Genomic DNA, 21,936 nt, shown 5'->3' on the forward strand with positions numbered 1-21,936 from the left:
AAATTCCATTATAGCTGTCACTCGTTTCCAACTGACATGAAATAACGTGCATCAGGCAGAAGTAAAAAAGATGGGGATAATTGAAGACACGTGGGCAAATAATTTCAACACAAAGAGATTAAAGACTAAACCACACACAAAACGAAGCCTCTGTTTCACCCTAGTATCTTGGTTGTGCTTTGTTATTGTCACTGTGGCGGCTTTCAGAAAACAGGCCGTAATGGTTTACAACTCTGAATATATTCCTGCCATGGAGCACTGCTATTTACATGGCCCTAACGGGGACTGGTGACATGGTTTTAAGAAATGGAATATGACCAGAAAGACAACACCCAGGAAAAATGATCATTTAGAGTGAAATAAGGACTTCCACATTTACAAAACTACATCCCTAATACAAAACTCTAATTTTACCAATTCTTTCCAACACTGATTCTAATCAGAAATCCTCTTTGTTTTGTATCTCCTGTAGTTTTTGTGACCTATACCTACTTCCTGACCTGTTCATTCATTCATTACACACTGTGTGAGCCAGCTCTCTCCTGGCTCTGCTGGTTCTCAGTACCATAAGCTCACTGCACAGTTTAAACCACTGTATGGTTTAAACACACTACTTTAAGCTCACTGCATAGTTTAAACCACTGTATGGTTTAAACACACTACTTTAAGCTCACTGCATAGTTTAAACACACTACTTTAAGCTCACTGCATAGTTTAAATACAGTACTTTAAGCTCACTGCACAGTTTAAACCACTGTATGGTTTAAACACACTACTTTAAGCTCACTGCATAGTTTAAATTACTGTATGATTTAAATACAGTACTTTAAGCTCACTGTATAGTTTAAATTGTATGCAGATTGGTTCACGTACAATTTTTTTTTTTTTTAATGAGCAATCGATTCTGTGCCAAGAAAGCAAATATCTAGGAGAAAAAGCAAGGGAACCAAAAGTATGCTTAAGTCATATAATTTCTCATGCCTTAATTTTAGTATAGCATTTATTTTCATAAATTACAACACCCAATTTCAGGGTGAAATACACAAATTATAGTTTTTAATTGTTTTTCTCATTAGAAAAACCTTCAAACAGGAAAATCATATTATCAACCTTAAATATATTATAGAAAAGAGAATAATTTTACCTGAACACGAAGTATCACGTGAAAGGTTCAAAGATGCTTCATGCAGAAGGTTCACAGTGTTAACATCAGACTGTTCAATCATCTGGGAGGCTGAAAACACAATCATAACCCCTCATTAACACGGCTCTGAGCTCTAGGAGCAGATGAGGCTGATAGCAGGCCCACTCGTTCCGCTCTTGTACAACACACACACACAACTTACTCCTTGCACTTCCTATTCCAGACTTCAGCAGCACAATGAGCACAAAAATGAAGTCTTACTCAAATTTACTGCTGATAAGAGTCATTAAAACATAGTTTACACAAGTCATTTCATAAAAAAGGCATGAACCCCAAGGATAATAAAATTTGGAAGGGATCTGGGGAGTCGGCCACCTTGAACCTAAGCAGAAGCTCAACAGAGGCAGAGCGTCTCCGTCAGGCTCACTGCTCCATGGTCAAGGCCTTTTTTCACAATTATCACAGACGGCTGCCGCTTTGAGCAAAGCAGTGGTTCTCAACCAGGGGTCGCCTGGGCGCCCAGCAGATACCACTGGACGTCACAGGTGGGGTGGGGTGGACAGTGAGCATGTTGCTGGCAACTAGCAGGCAGAAGCCAGAGATACTGCTGAACGTTCTGTCAGGCACAGGACTCTCCAGCAGCAAAGAAAGACCCAGCCCCAAATGTGCAGTGTGCAGAGGCTGACAAAGCCTGGAGGTTTCATAGGGGACTTTCAGGTGACCAGTGATTTAACAAGCAAGACCATGGGTATTATTTTCAAAGGCCATGCAGATCAGAAACAAAATCGATACCTTGGTCACACAGACAAAGACTTTTTTTGAGGAGACTATGAAGGATACTTTTCTGAGAAAACAATTATAAAATGAGAATAAATCAAGATAAGGAAGGTAAGCACAGAGACAAAATTCTCAGTTGTTTTAAACTGTGCTGAAGGCAGTTATGTGGCACAATTAACACTGCAAAGTAATGGAGTGAAGTCTAAGGCGAATCACTCCACATACACATAATGGCAAATACGCAATTACTTGCTGAGCCAATCTGGATACTCCCCCGGGACACTGGTAGTGTCCTACCTCAACAACCATTCCCATCTTCCTCTTACAACAGAATCAAATTTAATTAGTGTAAATACACATCCCAGTTTAGACTACACGTCAGTCTTGCTTGCCAGGCCCTGCAGACGATTTGGTTTTGTTGCCTACTTCCTAGGCTGAAACTACTGCGTTCCCTTAGCTATGTCATCGTGAATACCACTGGCCATTCTAAACTTAACTGTAAGATTAAATTAGACGTATGAAAACAAACACACAGAACTGTATTATATTTCCTGCTAATCTAGAGTGCCTTTTCGCCTCTGCAGCTCTTGAGCCATAAATGGTTGCACTTAACTTGCGACCAGGAATGGCCACAGGACTGCGTCTGGCCGGCGGAACCAGGCAGTGGCAGCGGACAGAAGCTGGTGGGGCTGCTCACAGGAAACTGGCCCCGAGGAAGGCAGGGCAGGAAGGTGGGGCCCAGGCTATTCAGAACACCACAGAGCACAGACCTGCCTCCTCCTTTGTCAGGACAAAGAAACGCAACATGTTTATCTGTTATTGGCGGCCACAACTAACCTTATAACCTTAACTGCCCACTGCATATGATATACAAACACAGATTCAGGACAGATGAAATAACTAACCTTAAACTGCAAGAGTAACAGAAGAAAATGTAACAGCTACAACAACTTTAAAACCTTGTGCAGGAGGAGTTCTACACATCACAGGAATCCTGAAGGCCAGAAGGAGAAGACAAACAGGTTTGTCTACCTTGAATATAACGTATCTGTTTCTTACAAGTCACCATATGTTAAATAAACAGCAGAGTCTGTGCATGTTATTCAACAGTCTATTTGCTGAGTGCCGGCTACATAAGTACAAGTGGTCACACAAGAAGCTGGGAGAGAATCCTTGTAACACGTAATTAGCTCTTACAAATCAGAAAGAAAATAATACGTAATAGGCAGTTGTACAAAGATTCAGAGATAACGTACAGAGCATAACATTTAAATGCAGTCAGTGATATGAAGACTTCCAACCTCACTAGCAAACTCACTGGCGACCTCAGAAGCGAATTAAACAGAGAATTGCAATGTTTCCACCTCAGATTGAGAGAGACGTGAAGACTAAAGCCATTCAGTTTCGCAAGGGTGAGACACTGCAGTTCTCATAAACGACTGGCAAAGGGTGAAATGGCACAAACTTTCTGAAGGGCAATCTGACAATATCTACCAAAACCTTTAAAGTCTGCCTTCGTGACTTAATATTATTGCAAATACAGAAATACACAGAAACATATTCATGCAGAAGCATGTCCACTAGCATGTGGGTTATGAGAGCAAATGGGAGGGAGCAAGCTGGATGGCCAAAAAGGAAAATGACCACATACCATGCAGCTAGAACAAAAAATTGAAACTGCAGCACTATCTCTAAAAGGAGAAACTAGGAAAACAGACAGTGCAACATCTTAAAAAAAAAGAGATATTCTACACCAAGATACTTCTAAATGAAAAAAGGTTTAAAGTAAGAGGTATGCCACAATATAATTTAGGTAAAGAAAAATTACACCACTGCAAAGAAAGATACAGAAGCCTAATCTTTTTCATGACTACATGGATGACCCACTGAAAAAGACCTGGAGAACCACATCACACAAAACTCAGGTTACCCAGGGACAGAGGAGAATAAGGTGGGAATCAAGACGGAGCTTTATTACAGACACTACACTGGTCAACACTTTATGAAAACGTGCTGGTGTATTACTTAAAAATTTAAAATAAAAGAAATAAAAGGTAAACTGAAGCATTAGACACTTAATCTAAAGCAAACTTCAGAAGAGGGGAACGATTACTTTTTTAAGAAAGAAAAATCCCAAATATATTAAATAGCAAAGGTATACAACAAATAGGGTTTTAAACCTGGAGAAAACTAAAAACCCAATATATTCTTAAAAAATCAGAATAAAGCAGAAGATTTTCTGGAAGAAAGTATCAACAAAGTCTACTCTGAAAGAGAATCAAGAAACATCAGCTAAAGTAACTATGTAAAAGAAGAAGCCCTTTCCACGACTGATCCATCTATTTCACAATTCTCCCTGTGTTGAGTGCCAGCACTTACAGGTGGGAGAAAGGTTTTCCCGCTTCTCCTTCATCTCCTGCAGCCTCCTCTTCATCGCACTGTTGTGGGCCCCGTAGACTTTACCTGTCGGACTGTACACCAGCGAGCCATTAGATTCAAATAAGAGAACAGGAACATTGGTACCTGAAAATGAACAAATACCCAGTTTTAAGTCAAACATGCCTTCCTTCTTTGGCAACGTTATTCGTTTCAGGACACCCTTGTCCCCCTTCTGCAGGTTTCCCCTTCCCTGCTGGCAGACCGAAACCCACGGGTGAACTTGGCGGCAAGAAGGGAGCTCCAGGGGCCCCCGAGCCCTGCAGGGGCGGGCTCGATGTGAGCCACGCCAGGGGGCGGCCTGGAGCACAGGAGGCAGCCGCAGGCACCGGGGAGAGAGACTTGACCCATCGGGCAAAGGACGGACTGAGCTGGAGACAAGGGATTCAGCCAGTTTTCTGGAAGTTATCGGGCATCATGCGCAGGCTCAACACCCACAGGGATGAACGCTCTCTATTTCTGTGCTAAGCAGAATAGTTTAACAAAACTGCTTATCTGTATCAGTGACGTGTCAAGATTGGTCTGAAACAAGAAACTGAGCGACCAGTGAAAAAGGTAAAAAAGAGAAATACTAAGAACACATGAAGTACTTCAAAGTCTGATGATCTTTTGAAAGTATTTTTCTAAATCATTACAAGAACGTATCATCTAACATCTGCCTACTCTGGATAACAAAATAAAAACACAAGTTCTGGGGGAAAATACAGACAGACACACATACACACATATATAAAGAAGAAATAAAAATGGATTCATTCCAATAGGGTTAATCAAAGACCACATCTTTAATAATCATCCCTGGGGGGGAAAAATAGTTCCATCAATCTGGTGAATGGTTAGTTCAACAGTGGGGCCCAGTGATGGCTGTGCTCAAGCTTCCTGCAGTGACTTGTGTCTCTGACCTGGAGGCTGACACTGTCCCCCGCAGCCACATCCCCAGGATGCAGGAGCCAGCCGGCAAGCGAGGCCACAGCAGAGGCACGAGCACCGAGGGCGCGCCGGCCTCTCAGCTTACCCAGAGTGGTTTTCTGCTGTTGCAGCTCTTTAGCCATTTTCTCAAATTTCCTTTGCAGTCTTTTATCGTTTTCTGGTGTTCTGGGAATAAAATCTTTGGGCTGCATACACTTGCGCTGCACAAGAAGAACATAAAAATTAATACCGCACTGCAATTGTGCAAGACAGGAAAAGAAACCTTTCACGCACACTGCTGTTATCTTTTGTAATACCAATAATAAAACCTTCTTAGAGAGGTATTTCCTGCACTATATGTTAATTTATAGTATTTATTCTTCCTACAACGGTGAGAACATGGTCAGAATTAAGACTGAATAAAGCGCTGCTGCTGCTGCTGCTGCTGCTGCTGCTAAGTCGCTTCAGTCGTGTCCGACTCTGTGCGACCCCAAAGACGGCAGCCCACCAGGCTCCTCCGTCCCTGGGATTCTCCAGGCAAGAACATTGGAGTGGGTTGCCATTTCCTTCTCCAGAATAAAGCGCTATAAGGGACTTTTCAGGTGGCTCAGTAGTACAGAACCTGCCTGTCAAAGCAGGAGATGTGGGCTCCATCCCTGAGTTGGGAAGATCCCCTGGAGGAGGAAATGGCAATCCACTCCAGTATTCTTGCCTGGGAAATCCCATGGACAAAAACGCATCGCTGGCTACAGTCCCTGGGGTCGCAAAGAGTCAGACATGAGTGAGCAACTGAGCACCTAGGCAAAGAGCTATATGCTAAATAGCTACATTTTCTGAGGCATTTTCAGGGTCTTTGCATCGTTTCCATGAGGATTCTTAAAATTAGTCTCTTTTTCCTAACTTTTGCTACTTTTATGTTATCCACTCCTGACCCCGCCAAAAAAATCATGACATGGTAAAACGACACAAAAGGAATTATTTTATAACTACCAGAGAAAAGAACCATTATTTAATCTCGTCTTACTGTCGTTAAGTCACAGTAACTCCATTCGGCCAGTACACACCCGAAGTGCAACAAACGAGGAAGCCCGGGGCTCATATCCAAGGAAGTCACTTCTCAGCCCAATGTGCTCACGTGGATCCCAGTCTGATCCCTCTTGTCCCAATCTACAGGAACAACTTCTCAGCATTCAAGGCTGGTGCCACACTGTGCTCTCAACTGGCACCCTGTTCAATTCCTTAATAACTCACTCATTCATCATTTAACAAAAAGGTTACTATGTCAGACACTGGTCTTAAAACATAGAAAGATTCTTGCCATCAAGGAGCTTATTCTCTGAAGGAATGACAGAAAATACACATAACAAATGAATTAAACAGCAGGCGTGTCAGAAGGATTAATTCCAGCGGGCCTGAGGCTGGCCTGTGCTGTTTCTGCCAAAGTAGCCACTAGCTGCATAGAATCCAGGTCCTGTGCAGCAGTCAGCTTTTTGACTCTGGGCCCCTGGCGGTGGGGGTGTGCGCACCTGGAGGCGGCCAGCCCTGTACCTTCCAGGGGCACAGTGACAATGTGGGCAGGCGACGAGCAGAACGTAGAGACCCCAGGTGCCCCAGGTCCGGAAGCACTGCCACCCACGAGGGGCCCCGTGCTCCCATGAGCCCAACTGTAGCTAGACAGTACGTTAGAAGGGGTGAGTGCTGCAAGAAGAGAAAAGGCCGGGGAGGATCAGGACCCGCCTCTGTGAACGGGAGTCAGACGGCCACTCCCTGAGGCGCCTCCACGGGACTCAGAGAACCAGCTGCGGGCGGATGAGGGAAGCGTGTTCAGACAGAGAAACAGACGGTGCGATGGCTCTAACAAGTGCACCCAGTGAGTGTGAAGCACAGCAAGCAAGGGGCTCACGCCGGCAGCAGGGAGGGAGCGCAGCAGAGCCTCCCCAGAGGCGGGATGACAGGCCTGGAGTCAGGCTTAAGCCGCACCTGCACTTGGGAGGGGGAGCAAAGGGAATGCCTTTAGCAACGAATAAATCCTTAAGTGGCAAAGGGTGTGAGCAGACATTATTAATGCTTCAGATTAGGAAAGATTTAACAGATGAGTAATATTCAGCACAGGTCAGTGCCACAAAATAAGCACCTGTGTACACTATTGGTGGAACTGTGTAACTCCACTTCTAGATATTCCACTTGGAGAAATAAACTCAAACAGGTTACACGAACCATGTAATTAGTAAAAACCGTCAATGATCTAAGGGTGCCCGAACCCAAGAGATGTTCATGCTATTTAACACAAAGCAGAAGACAGTGGAGCCACATACACACACTGACATGAGCACACACGGTCTAGGCAAGGAAGAAAAAGTGACCCATCAAGCAGTACATGTAACATAGTAGAGCCTGGCTCACATAAAACCTATGCACCCACACACGTGTGTGAGACACATGTAACAAAGATCATACAACCTGCAAGAACCCAAATCAAACTGAAAACCAATTTTTGAGGAAAGGGAAATTAGGAGAAATCTGCCTGATCTGAGTTTACTCAATGCATGTAATGAAAATGTTCTTTTATTGTCAATGTTTATTATAAACACTTGTTTTTAAAACAGTAGACACAGCTAGTGCGGGTCTACCACAGAGTCACTACCGTCCGACGCGATCTGGACAGACACTGAAGTTTTCAGCCCTGCGTGAGCGTGTTCCAGGTTGTCTGAGAAGCAATGTGAAAGAGATGCAGGATTTACCATTTTCAGAAACCGTGGGGACATCCATGGGAATGTCTCCCCCAGTCTACAGGAAACGCATAGCTCTCCTCTGCCTGACTCAGTTTGAAGTCTGCTAATCTCTCCAACAGGGATTCTCACGTGACAACAAACTGACATTTCACAGTTAACAGTTCACTCAGATGCAGAAATCAATTAAAACTTTTAAATAATAAAGAGCAACAGATCAAGTGTATTTCACTACAGACACAACTGAGTCCTGAAGTTGTTACCAGAGCACCTGCGTGGGTGCTGGTCTCTGGGCAACTGTCAGCTCTCCTATGGCCAGTCTCTCCTATTTCTTACAAACTCCATCAAAGCACTCCTGGGATGAAATCATCTATAACCCATTAAACAATGCTGTGTGAGAAGAATATTATCACCCACAGCAATTCTTAAAGACAATGCAAATATATTCCAGAAAGGTTTTATTTTCTAGGAATAAAGAATGAATAAGCCTGTAACTGCCTTGGTCCACACTAAAGTCACGCACTTACTTTTTTTTTAAGCAGGCTTGGTAGGTGTTGGTTAGCGTTGGCGGCAGGGAACAGCGACTCATCAATGTGCACTCCAGCTGCCCTGCACCTGCGGAACCAAGATGGGGGTAAGGAGCATGTTCCTGTGAGAGTCACACAGCATTAAATCTGCACACGGGTCAGTCAGCAGTGGGAGAACGCCTGCACGCGCCACTCTGACAGAGTCCTTTAAAATAAGTGCATTTATTACGGAACACAAAAGGCAATACAAATTCAACACTTCAAAAAGATCAGTGCCTGGCTCTCCTAAAGGCAGAAGCCCATGCCAGTAGATGCGTAATTCAAGAGCAGACAGGCCATAAAACGAAGAACCTAGAGCTGGAAGGTCCCACAGAAACAGGCCAGAAAGCCTGTCCTTCCTCCAGAACAGCATCCCCCTCCTGCATGTCTTGTCAAGGCGTTGCTGCCACCTGGTGCCCCAGGTCTGGGCCCTGGCCACTCTGGTGGAGCAGCCACCCCCGGTCCCAGCAGCCCACTCCAGTCCCAGCCACCCCAAGCCGAGCGCCCACCCCGGGCCAAGCGGCAACTCCGGTCCCAGCCACCCCGGTCCCAGCAGCCTGCTCCTGCAGCTTGTCCAGCGTCCCATCTGCCGCTCCTCCTGCATCACCCCTCACCTCCCACCTGCCGTGGGGATCCCCGCACCACTACCTACTTCTGAGCATTCACCTGCTCAAATCTAAACAACTACAATGATTTTCTAAACAATTTCCTTCCCTATGGTTTCTCCTCTCCTGGTTTCATATAATACTGAAATTTTAATCTTAAAATGTTTTATTCACCTTTCCATATCCCAGATCAAACACCTTCTATCACTCTTGTGTTTACATAATTGTCAGCAATCTGCTAAGTCTTTTTAAAATAAGGCCCCAATCACATCTGATAGTAGTTAATAAGACTATTACTCCGTTCAACATTAATATGCAAATAACAGCTAAAAATGGAATACAGTGGAATAAAAATAAAGAATGAGGCAAATGTATGTGTGGCGATACAGAAAGGTCTCTAAAATAAGGATGAAAAGGCAATTTTATGAGTGTGTGTTTGTGTATGGTATTAAACAGTTAAGCATTTCTCACTTGAAAAAATTTTGGGAGGTGACACACCAAACTGACAATTTGCTGTTGTTTAGTCGCTAAGCTGTGTCCAACTCTTCTGTGACCTCATGGATTGTAGCCTCCCAGGCTCCTCTGTCCATGGGGCTCTCCAGGCAAGAGTACTAGAGTGGGTGGCGATTCCCTTCCCCAGAGGATCTTCCCGACTCAGAGATCGAGCCTGCGTCTCCCACACTGGCAGGCAGAGTCGTTACCACTGAGCCATCAGGGAGAGCCCTCACCCGTTACAATCGCGAAGTGTGACTTGAGGCCAACACTGTTTCCGTAAGATGCCTTCTGCCTGGCCGTTTCTGCTCCTCACCTTCACAAGAACACAACACATAAAGCTAACCAGCTTTACATCCTCCCCATGTCAGGCGCAGAATGCAAAGGACCTAGGAAGTTACCATTTTACCTCCGGCACAGCTTACCAGCTCCGCCTGCTCAGGAGGAATGTCACCCATTTCCCACTGTTACAGGCAACAAAACAGACAAAAACAGGTGGCGGGGAAGCACCCACAGAGAAGACGTGATGAGACCTGCGATCATCCTATTGACATGAACAGGCGGTAAGGTCACGACCAGCAGTGGCGTGTGGCTCAGCCAGGCCCTGAGAGCCTCCTCCAGCCGGTGGGGAGCAGCGCCTTTCCTCCTACTCGACAACCGAGGAAACTGAGGCTCACAGGAAACCACTGGCGGAGTTCACAAGACCACAAGTCTGCTCCCGCCAGCAGCCCGGGAGGCTCGCCCCAGTGGGCAGAGGCGGGTCTGACCCCAGGCTCGCCCCAGGCAGGACGGAGCGCGCTGTGGACACACTGCCTCAAGGCGCTGGGGGTGAGCCTGGATCCGTCAGCGACGCAAGCACCCCATAGGCGCGCATGCTGCGGAACACACTGGTGCCTCTACATCAAAACCACGCTCATCAGGCGCTCAATCACAGTCTACTGTGTAAACAGAAAACACTCACCAGCTGGATTTCTGCTTTTCTTCAGCAAAGGACAACAATGACACCAAGTCCCCACCTAGTGATTGAGAGAAGTGCTGGCTGCTGCCGCCCTCGGAGCCCTGGGATCAGCCCAGATCCCCCAACAAGTCCTGCTCTGGACCCAGCGAGGCCAGCCGGACCTCAGCGCGGCCCCCACAGCTGCTGCGGAACCCCACGCCCCGCACCCTCACAACCAATCGGCAAGTCATTCTGCACAAGGGCCTGAATCCCTGCCCGGAAGGGCTGGGCACTGAGGGGGGACCACGAGCAGATCCTAAGGGGAGGACGGAGCAGAGCGTCTCCAGACCGCAAGTGCAGTCCTGACAGGGGGACTCGGCTCCCGCCCCCACCAGTGACTTAGGGAAGGGGCGCAGGGCAGCACGTGGAGCCTCGACCACCAGCCTCAGTGGGGGTGTGGCCAGGCTGGGGCAGAACCGTGCCCGCGGCTGGGTCCACGGTCCAGGCTACTTTCCGGGAGTGGTCAGAGAGCCAGGGTTTGAGCACGGCCGAAAGGAAAGAGAAGCTTCCTAACTGTGTCTGAAGGAGGGGTGCTCGAGGGAAACACCACCAGTCACAGAGGAGCGCCCAGAGGCCGTCTCGGTGGTCCGGCGTCCTGCGCTGCACCTGCGCGTGCGCACCTAGCAGCAAAGGCCCTCTCCCGTGAGCTCTGCGCTCCAGACGCACCCAGGCCAGCCCGCCGGCAGCACTTTATTATGGTCACTCCTGCTCACTGATCTTCAAACTAGAGGATGTGTGCGCCTGGGACACATGAAAGCTCTTTAAACAGTAAGCAGACAGGGAGAGTTTGAGGCAGTAAACAGCAATCCCTGCCTTCCATCAGCTCCTGCTGCAGCCTGAGCTCAAGCCTAGAACCCCTGAGGCTCTGCCTCTCTCTGCTGCGCCCCCTCACCCTGCCAGGCCATGCTGACCTCCTGGACTCCCCACCAGAAGCCCCTACACCCCACCCTTCTCACCCCAGGGCCTTTGGAATTGCCCTTAAAAGGCTGACCAACTCCACCTGAACTGCGTCACGGCATATGCTGAAGAGTAAAAGCTTCTGGCACAACAGAAGGCGGGACAGTGGACCCCACAAATCCGATGACTCTCCTCCTTAATATAGTGAATCCTAGGACACCTGCCTGGGCCCATCACACATATTTATGTCAAGAGTGAATCTTTAAATGAGGTGCTCTGGCCAAGGCCGAAGCTGAGAGACACTGCAGAGATGGGAGGGGACCACCCTGCCTTTTCAGTCCCCCAAACACAGCTGCGAGGACTATGGGGGACCCAGGACAGCAAAGCAAGTGTCTGATGGAGTGGCCTTGCCCCCTACACGTGAAACAACAAAACTGCTGAGCAATCTCAATGCCCACACAGGAGGTGTCATGAGCTGGCAGGAAAGGCATGGGCTGGAAGGGCAGGTCCCCACGGGAACTCACTGACAGACTATACACGGATGCTACAGAAATAAACACACGGCATGGATACACATCCGTATCACTAACTCTGCCCCGAGAAGGTGTAGGAGCAGCAGCCCGTGGCAATGAGCATGCCCAACTCCCCTCAGATTTTAGGGCCAAATACTATTTTCCACTAAAAGGAATCAGGGCTCCTTGGAGAAAAGGCTGAATCCAGGGCTAGGAAAGAGAAAGTACAAGCTGAGCCTGAACTAAACTATGCCAGAAGAAAACAGAAGTTTCCAGAGAATGATAGAGAAATGATAAGCCAAGACAAGTCACCATGAACGGGCTACCACTGGCCACTGGCGGACAATTCAAACCTTAAAAGGAACATTGAAAGGAGTGAGATATGATCCTCTGGATACAGTACACACACAGACACAGCGTGAAGAGGGACAGCTACCTGCACAGTTGGAAAGTGCCTCCCTCAAAAGCCGAGCGGGTGAACTCGCCCCAGGGGAGCGGCCTGGGTGGCGCTGCCGCCACAGAGAGGGCCTGTCAGCACCCCCAAACTGACCCTCCACGACACAGACCCGGACCACCTCAGCGGAGACACCCGATGAGCCTGACTCAGCCCCAGGAGGCTGCTGTTGCATCTCCTCGTCTTTCTCCCCTTGAGCCCTTCCAGACACCATGGGGGATTCTGGGGTGAAGCCAATGGCTTTCAGGTGTGTGGCTGGTGAGATCAGCATGGATGGCCACGGTGTGGCTGTGCAAGGACATGTGCATTGTAGGAAACAAACGCAGGGGCGGGGGGCAGGCTCTCCAATGTGCAACAGCACCGCCTGGGAACCGTGCCCCCACCTATTTGTCTGTGACTGTTAAAAAAAATTCAACTTTCTGATCATGCGTCTGTGCAAGTTAAGTCACTTCAGTTCTGTCTCTGTGACACTATGGACTGTAGCCCACCAGGCTCCTCTGTCCATGGGATTCTCCAGGCAAGAATACTGGAGTGGGTAGCCATTCCCTTCTCCAGGGGATCTTTCTGACCCAGGGTAGAACCCCCCTCTCTTACGTCTCCTGCACTGCCAGGCGGGCTCTTTACCACCAGCACCACCTGGGGAGTCAACCTTCTCCAACTGAACTGAGGTGACCGTTAAGCATGACCTTCCTTCTTTCATCTGTATTTCTTCTTCCTTAAACATGGAAATGTTTGGGTCCATAGGAAATGTCAGAATTCTATCAACTGCAGTTACACAGCTGTCTGCTCTTAGAAAGAACACACCCAAAATAACCCAACAAAACGGGGTTCTAGTGACATCTAGTGACCTTATATATTTCATGAAAGATCACGTTCTCAGTGGAAAACATGAGCAATGGCCTGGAGAGGCAGTTAATGAAACAAACACAGGACACATAAAATGAAGGTCGTTTGGCTGTTACCTCCAAGTTTTGTCAAAGAAGATCAGTCTTACTAAAAATCAAGAAAATGCAAATGAAATCAACTGTATCACTTCACCTACAAAGTAGGAAAGATTTCAGGGAATGCAACTTGATAGCATCTATCAAAAGTTTAAATATGTAATAAGCCCTCTAAATCCAAAAGTCCATTTTCGGAATTTAAACCTATGGAAATTCCAACAACACAAGAGACAACTCTACAGATGGTCATCACCAGCTGGTCAATACCAAAATCTGACTGACTATATTCTTTGCAGTTGAAGACGGCGAAGCTCTATACAGTCAGCAAAAACAAGACCTGGAGCTGACTGTGGCTCAGATCATGAGTTCCTTATTGCAAAATTCAGGCTTAAGTTGAAGAAAGTAGGGAAAACCACTAGACCACTCAGGTACTGTGTTAGTTGCTAAGCTGTGTCAGACTCTTTGCCACTCAGGTATGACCTAAATCACATTCATTATGATTATACAGTGGAGATGATGAAAAGATTCAAGGGATTAGATGTGGGAGACAAAGAACCTGAAGAACTATGGATGGAGGTTTGTAACACTGTACACCAGGTGTACCCAACCATCCCAAACCATCCCCAAGAAAAAGAAATGCAAGAAGGCAAATGGTTGTCTGAGGAGGCCTTACAGATAGCTGAGAAAAAGAAGAGAAAGGAAAGGGAAAGGGGAAGATAAACCATATATATCCAATAAATGCAGAGTTTCAGAGAGCAGCAAGGAGAGGTAAGAAAGCCTTCCTAAGTGTACAATGCAAAGATAGAGGACAACAACAGAATGGGAAATGCTACAGATGTCTTCAAGAAAATCAGAGATGCCAAGGGAACATCTCATGCAAGCATAGGTACTACAGGCCAGCAACAGCAAGGACCTAATAGAAGCAGAAGAGATTAAGAAGAGGCGGTAAGAATACACAGAAAAACTATACCAAAAAGGTCTTAATGACCCAGATAACCAGGATGGTGTGGTCACTCACCTAGAGCCAGACATTCTGGAGTGTGAAGTCCAGTGGGCCTTAGGAAGCATTACTATGAACACAGCTAATAGAGGTGACGGAATTCCAGCTGAGCTATTTCAAATCCTAAAGGATGATGCTGTGAAAGTACTGCACTCAATATGCCAGCAAATTTGGAAAACTCAGCAGTGGCCAAAAGACTGGAAAAGGTCAGTTTTCATTCCAATCCCAAAGAAAAGCAATGCCAAAGAATGTTCAAACCACCACACAATTGCACTCATTTCACATGCTAGCAAAGTAATGCTCAAAATCCTTCAAGCTAGGCTTCAGCAGTACGTGAACCAAACACTTCCAGATATACAAGCTGGATTTAGAAAAAGCAGAGTAACCAGAGATCAAATCGCCAACATTTGCTGGATCACAGAGAAAGCAAAAGAATTCCAGAAAAATATCTACTTCTGCTTCTGTGACCAGGCTAAAGCCTTTGATTGTGTGGATCACAACAAACTGTAGAAAATCCTTAAAGAAATGGGAATACCAGGCCATCTTACACGTCTCCTGAGAAACCTGCATGCAGGTCAAGAAGCAACAGTTAGAACTAGACATGGAACAATGGACTGGTTTCAAATCGGGAAAGGAGTACGTCAAGGCTGTATACTGTCACCCTATTTATTTAGCTTATATGCAGAGTACATCATGAGAAACGCTAGGCTGGATGAAGCACAAGCTGGAATCAAGATTGCTGGGAGAAATATCAATAACCTCAGATATGCAGATGATAGACACCACTCTAATGACAGAAAGTAAAGAGGAACTAAAGAACCTCTTGATGAGGGTGAAAAAGGAGAGTGGAAAAACTGGCTTAAAACGCAACATTCAGAAAACCAAGATCATGGCATTAGGTTCTATCACTTCATGGCAGACAGAAGGAGAGAAAATGGAAACAGTGACAGATTTTATTTTCTTCAGCTCCAAAATCACTGTGGATGGTGGGACTGAAGTCATGAAATTAAAAGACACTTTTTCCTTGGAAGGAAAGCTATGACAAACCTAGAGAGCATACTAAGAAGCAGAGACATCAATTTGTTGACAAAGGTTGTTTAGTCAAAGCTATAGTTTTTCCAGTAGTCATATACAGACAGGAGAGTTGGACCACAAAAACAGCTGAGCACCAAAGAATTGATGCTCTAGAACTGTGGTGCTAGAGAAGACTTCTGAGAGTCCCTTGGACAGAAGGAAGATCAAACAAGTCAATCCTAAAGGAAATCAACCCTCAATATTCATTGGGAAGACTGATGCTGAAGCTCCAGTACTCTGGCCACCTGATGGGAAGAACCACCTCACTGGAACAGACCCTGATGCTGGGAAAGACTGAGGGCAGGAAGATGAGAAGGCAACAGAGGATAAGATGGTTGGATGGCATCACAAACTCAATAGACGTGAGTATGAGCCAACTCCGGGAGACAGTGGATGACAGAGAAGCCTGGCAGGCTGCAGTCCACGGGGTTGCGAAGAGTCGGGCACAGCTTATTGACTGAACCACCACCACAAGCAGATTACACCCCTGCAAGCAAGTATGTACACAGAGCTTCAGTGCTGTGCTGTTTCTGACTGTAAAGAAAAGGAAAGCGGAGCCCTTCACACTCACTAATGGGAGACAGGCTGCGTACGTTGCTGGTTGTGTGTTGTGCTCAGTCACGTCCGACTCTTTGTGGCCCCGTGGACTGTAGCCCACAAGGCTGCTTTGTCCATGCAATTTCCCTGCAAGAATACTGGAGTGGGTTGCCATTTCCTTCTCCAAGGGTATCTTCCTGACCCAGGAATCAAACCCACATCTCATGTCTCCTGCTCTGGCAGGCAGATTCTTTATCACTGTGCTACCTGGGAAGGCCAAGTGACTGGGTAATCTACTATAAAAGACCATATGTACGTTTTAAAAAATGATATATTACATAAAAATGTGGAAAAACATTTGTAGCTAAAAATGCATATGAATGGTCACTAATGGGCACCTGCTATCCTTCTGCCCAAAGGAACCAGAATAAAGAGCCGGGGCAGATAAAGCCACCAGCAAATGATGCTAGGATACAGGAAGCAAAGAACCAGCGAGGGCAAACCTCAGGTTCTGAGGACACAAGTCCAAGTCTCTGGCTGATCCCTGACCTACATGTCCATGAGGCAAACAAGTTAGCCTGCAGCTAAGGCTTGAAGAATTGACTGAATCCAAGCAAATACCCAGCACAGGTCTTAAAATGACAGTCCAAAGTTTAAAGCTAAATAAATCACCTGCTTCCTAAAACAAAATCAATACCCTTTGGAGTAACAGTAAAGAACCCAGAGTCTACATAACATTTACAATGTCCAAAATACAACTCAAAATCCTGTTACAGAAGAGTCAAGAAAATGTGACACATTCTTAAGGAACAAAGAAAACAAACCAACAGTCACCAACCTCAAGATGCTGAAATGATCAGACAAGGAATTTCTATAAGCATCTTCTGCCACAGAATGGAAAATACATGTGTAATGAAAGATGAGAAAAGGAGAGAGAGGAAATCTCAGCTAAGAAACAAAACATGCAAACATAAGAAAGAACCAAGTGGAAATGTTAGAAATGAAAAATATCTGAAACGCATTTAGTAAATAGACTTAATGACAGGATGGAACTGATAAGAGGAAAGAGTCAATGAAACTTGTGGGAAAATTTCAAAAGCTGTATTACACGGGAGGGACTGGCAAATGACAGCCTACAGGCCACCTGGCCCACGACCAGGTTTTGTTATAAAGTTTCATTGTTTACACTCATTTGTTTGCTCTTCTCCAGGGATCTTCCCACACCAGGGCAGGGAGCACTTGAATATAGACCACAAAGCCTAAAATATTTACTATCTGGCTCTTTACAAGAAAGTTTAACCAATTCCTGATATCCAGCTAATTAAAGTAGTCCCAGAAAAAGAGGCACAAGAGAAAATCTCAAGAAACAACAGCCCAAATTTATCATGCTTTTAGATGAAATTCATAACCTTATATCATTAAAAAAAAAAACTCAGCAAAATCTTCAGAGAATAAATTTAAAGGCACCACATCCAGACCCTTAAACTTCTGAAAACCAAAGATGAGAAAAGCTTGAAAGAAGCCACACAAAAAGATACAGTACTCACGGTGGAGAAATTATTTGCATGACTACAGGCTTCTTATGAGGACAGAGACTCAGGGGAAACACCTTTTAAGCAGTGGAAAACAGAAGCAAAAAACAAAAATACTGTCAACCTAGAATTGTATAACCATTAAGAACATTATTCACAAACAAATAGTGACATCTTCAGATACAGAAAACCACAGAAATCTGTTGTTACCTGATAAAAAGAAATGCCAGACTGCCAAGATTAAAGGGAGAAATAAATAATTTAACAGAAACACTTGGCGAATGCAACATCCCAATCAACAATGTATAGAACAATTAAACAGATCAAGAAATAAAGAAAAACATTTCAGTTCAGTTCAGTCTCTCAGCCACGTCTGACTCTTTGCGACTCCATGGACTGTGGCATGCCAGGCTTCCCTGTCTGTCACCAACTCCCAGAGCTTACTCAAACTCATGTCCATCAAGTCGGTGATGTCATCCAGCCATCCCATCTTCTGTCGTCCCCTTCTCCTGCCCCTATCTTTCCCAGCATCAGGGTCTTTTCAAATGAGTCAGTTCTTCACATCAGGTGGCCAAAGTATTGGAGCTTCACTATCAGTCCTTTCAATGAATAGTCAGGACTGATTTGCTTTAGAATTAACTGGCTTGATCTCCTTGCGGTCCTAGGGACTCTCAAAAGTCTTCCCCAACACCACAGTTCAAAAGCATCAATTCTTCAGTGCTTAGACTTCCTTATGGTCCAAGTCTCACATGCATACATGACTACCGGAAAAACCATAGCTTTGACTAGACAGATCTTTGTCATCAAAGTAATGTCTCTGCTTTTTAATATGCTGTCTTGGTTTGTCATAGCTTTTCTTCGAAGGAGCAAGCGTCTTTTAATTTCATGGCTGCAGTCACCATCTGCAGTGATTTTGGAGCCAAAGAAAATAAAGTTTGTCACTGTTTCCATTGTTTCCCCATCTATTTGTCATGAAGTGATGGGACCGGATGCCATGATCTTAGTCTTCTTTATTTGAGAAAAAGCCAGCTTTTTCATTCTCATCAAGAGTTCCTCTTCCCTCTCTGCCATTAAGGTGGTGTCTTCTGCATATCTGAGGTTATTGATATTTCTCCCAGCAACCTTGATTCCAGACTTTTTATCCAGCCCAGCATTTCACATGATGTATTATGTAAGTTAAATAAGCACACTGATAATATCTAGCCTTGATGTATTCCTTTTCCAATTTTGAACCAGTCTGTCGTTCCATATCCGATTCTACTTGCTGCTTCTTGACCTGCATAAGGCTTCTCAGGAGGCAGGTCAGGTGGTCTGGTATTCCCATCTCTTTAAGAATTTTCCAGTTCATTGTGATCCACACAGTCAAAGGTTTTTGCATAGTCAATAAAGCAGAAGCAGATGTTTTTCTAGAACTCTCTTGCTTTCTTAGTAATCCAACAGATGTTGGCGATTTGATCTCTGGTTCCTCTGCCTTTTCTAAATCCAGCTTGAACATTTGGAAGTTCATGGTTCACATACTCTTGAAGCCTGGCTTGGAGAATTTTGAGCATTACTTTGCTAGCGTGTGAGATGAGTGCAATTGTACGGTAGTCTGAACATTCTTTGGCACTGCCTTTCTTTGGGATTGGAATGAAAACTGAACCTTTTCCAGAAAAACACTGAGAAAACAGTACAAATCAGCTAGATCTAACAAACATCTATATATAGAACATTGTATCCACAATAACGGAATGAATACACATTCTTCTCAAGTGCACACACAACATTCACCTGGCCAGATCAAAGGTTAGGGCATAAAAACAAGTCTCAACCACTTAAAAAAATCTTAAAATATGTTCTCCTCTCACAACAGAGTGAAATGAGATACCAAAAACAGAACCAAGTACAGAAGGCTCAGAAATATGTAGAAATTAAATAAGAAGCTCCTAAATAACCAATGGGTCAAAGAAGAAATCATGAGAGAAAACGGTTAACACCTGAAATAACTTAACACAAAAATACCAAATTTCATGAGATGAAGCTAGAGCTATGCTTAGAAGAAATTTATAACTGTAAACACATCAAAAAAGAGTCAAGATTTCAAATGAATTTTCTAATGCTCTAACTAGAGAAATAAAAGAGCAAACTGAACCCAAAACAAGCAGAAGGAAACAAATAATTATAGCGTAAATTTAAAAAAGAAAAGAAACACAATGGAGAAACAGCAAAGGAACCAAAAGTTGGTTATTTGACAACATCAAAGAAATTGAAAAGCCTTTAGCTTAAATTGATCAAGACAAAAAGAAAAGCGATATTAATTCATACTAGGAATGAGCCGCTACCGACCTTATCAAAATACAAAGGACTATTATACAAAGGACAATACTACAAACAAGTGCAGGCCAACAAATTAGACAACCTAGACGAAATGAACAAACTCCAGAAAGACACAAACTATCTAAACTGACTCAAGAATAGAAAACTTAAGTAAACCTGTAACAAGAGACTGAATTACTAATCAAAAACCCTCCCACAAAAAGGCCAGGCCCAGATGGCTGCACTGGTGAGTTCTCCCAAATGTTTAAAGAACTAACACCAATCCCTATAAACTTCAGAAGACAGAAGAACACAGCCCAACTAATTCTACGATGCCAATACTGCCTGACTCCAAAACCAGAAAAAGTCATTCTAAGTAGTGACCAATATACCTTACGAATACAGCTGTTGCAAAAAGGAAAATAAAGTACTAGCAAACTGATACAGTTAGAAAAAAACAAAAGTATACAACATAACCAAGCAGAGTTTATCCCAGGAACACAAAGTTAGTTCACCACATGAAATCAATCTAATACACCACATTAATGAAATGAATGACAAATATATATATGTATATATATCACATGGATATCTCAATAATTGCAGAAAAAGCATTTTGACAAAACCCAACATCCTTTAATAATAAACAAATCGAAACAAACAAAAACTAAGAATAGAAGGAAATTTCCTCAACCTGACAAAGTCCACCCATTAAGAAAAAAACATCCAAAGCTAACATCACACTTAATAGAGAGATACAGAAAGCTTTTCTCCTAAGACTGGGAGCCAGACAAGATGTCCACTCTCACTGCTTCTATTCAATACTGTGCTGGAGATTATAGTCAGGGCAACTAGAGTAGAAAAGGAAATAAAAGGCATCCAGATTGGAAGGGAAGACGTAAAACTATCTCTGTAGACAGATTACACAACACCGTATACAAAAAAATCCTAAGAAAATCACAAAGACACTTAGCTAATAGCAAGTTCAAAAACTTGCAGGATACAAAATGAACGTACAAAAATCAGTTATATTTCTGTATTTTAATAATTGAACAATCTAAAAATGAAATTAAGAAAACAATTCCATTTACAATAGCATCAAAAAGAAAATAAATTGGGAATAAATTTAACCTAGAAGGGGCAAGATTTACACACTGGAAACTACAAGACATAATGGAAAGAAATTACAGACAAGAAAATAAAAACATGGCCATGGATCGCAAGATGCAACACCTATATAATTAATGATGTAACACAACCTCTATTAAATATCAGTTTCTCCCTTCCCTCCCTCCCCGAAACCAACAAGCAAATCCTGAAACTCATACAGAAATGCAAAGGAACTGGAAGAAAATCAAGACTGGAGAAGACACACTTCCAACTTCAAAACTTACTGTAAAGCTACAGCAATTAAGTAATCATGAAATTAAAAGGTAAGTGCTCTTTGGAAGAAAAGCTATATGACAAACCTAGACAATGTATTAAAAAGCAGAGATATCACTTTGCTGACAAAAGTCCATATAGTCAAAGCTATGGTTTATCCAGTAGCCACAGAGGGATGTGAGAGTTGGATCATAAAGAAGGCTGAGCACTGAAGAATTCAAGTTTTTGAACTGTGTTGGAGAGTCCCTTGGATAGCAAGGACATCAAACCAGTTAATCCTAAAGGAAATCAATCCTGGATATTCATTGAAAAGACTGATATTGAAGCTACAATATTTTGGCCACCTGATGGGAAGATCTGACTCATTGGAAAAGACCCTGATGCTGGCAAAGACTGAAGGCAGAAGGGGGTGACAGAGGATGACACAGTTGGATGACATCACTGACTCAATGGACATAAGTTTGAGCAAACTCCAGAATACAATAAAGGACAGGGAAGCCTGGCATGCTGCAGTCCATGGGGTTACAAAGAGTCGGCCACGACTTAGTAACTGAACGGTAACAACAGTAATCAAGACAGTGTGGTGCTAGCATTAAGATAAGCACACAGATCAATGAAACAGAACTGAGAATCCAGAAATACATCCAAGTATCTAC

At 44.3% G+C, this 21,936-nt stretch overlaps 1 protein-coding gene across 3 annotated transcripts in view; it reads right to left on the minus strand.

Annotated features, from left to right (window-relative positions):
• MCPH1 (microcephalin 1) overlaps window positions 1-21,936 on the minus strand; it is a 229,369-nt gene that overhangs the window by 198,092 nt on the left and 9,341 nt on the right. For 2 of the 3 annotated variants that reach the window (XM_018041974.1, XM_018041973.1), the window contains exons 4-7: window positions 8,523-8,610; window positions 5,373-5,487; window positions 4,301-4,444; window positions 1,145-1,234 (exon numbers count right to left, since the gene is read on the minus strand). In XM_018041974.1, coding sequence (XP_017897463.1) covers window positions 1,145-1,234; window positions 4,301-4,444; window positions 5,373-5,487; window positions 8,523-8,610 — 437 coding nt within the window. The remainder of the gene's footprint in view (window positions 1-1,144; window positions 1,235-4,300; window positions 4,445-5,372; window positions 5,488-8,522; window positions 8,611-21,936) is intronic. The other variant, XM_018041975.1, reaches the window with a different exon arrangement.

Source organism: Capra hircus, chromosome 27 (assembly GCF_001704415.2).
Source record: "Capra hircus breed San Clemente chromosome 27, ASM170441v1, whole genome shotgun sequence".
Taxonomy (NCBI): domain Eukaryota; kingdom Metazoa; phylum Chordata; class Mammalia; order Artiodactyla; family Bovidae; genus Capra; species Capra hircus.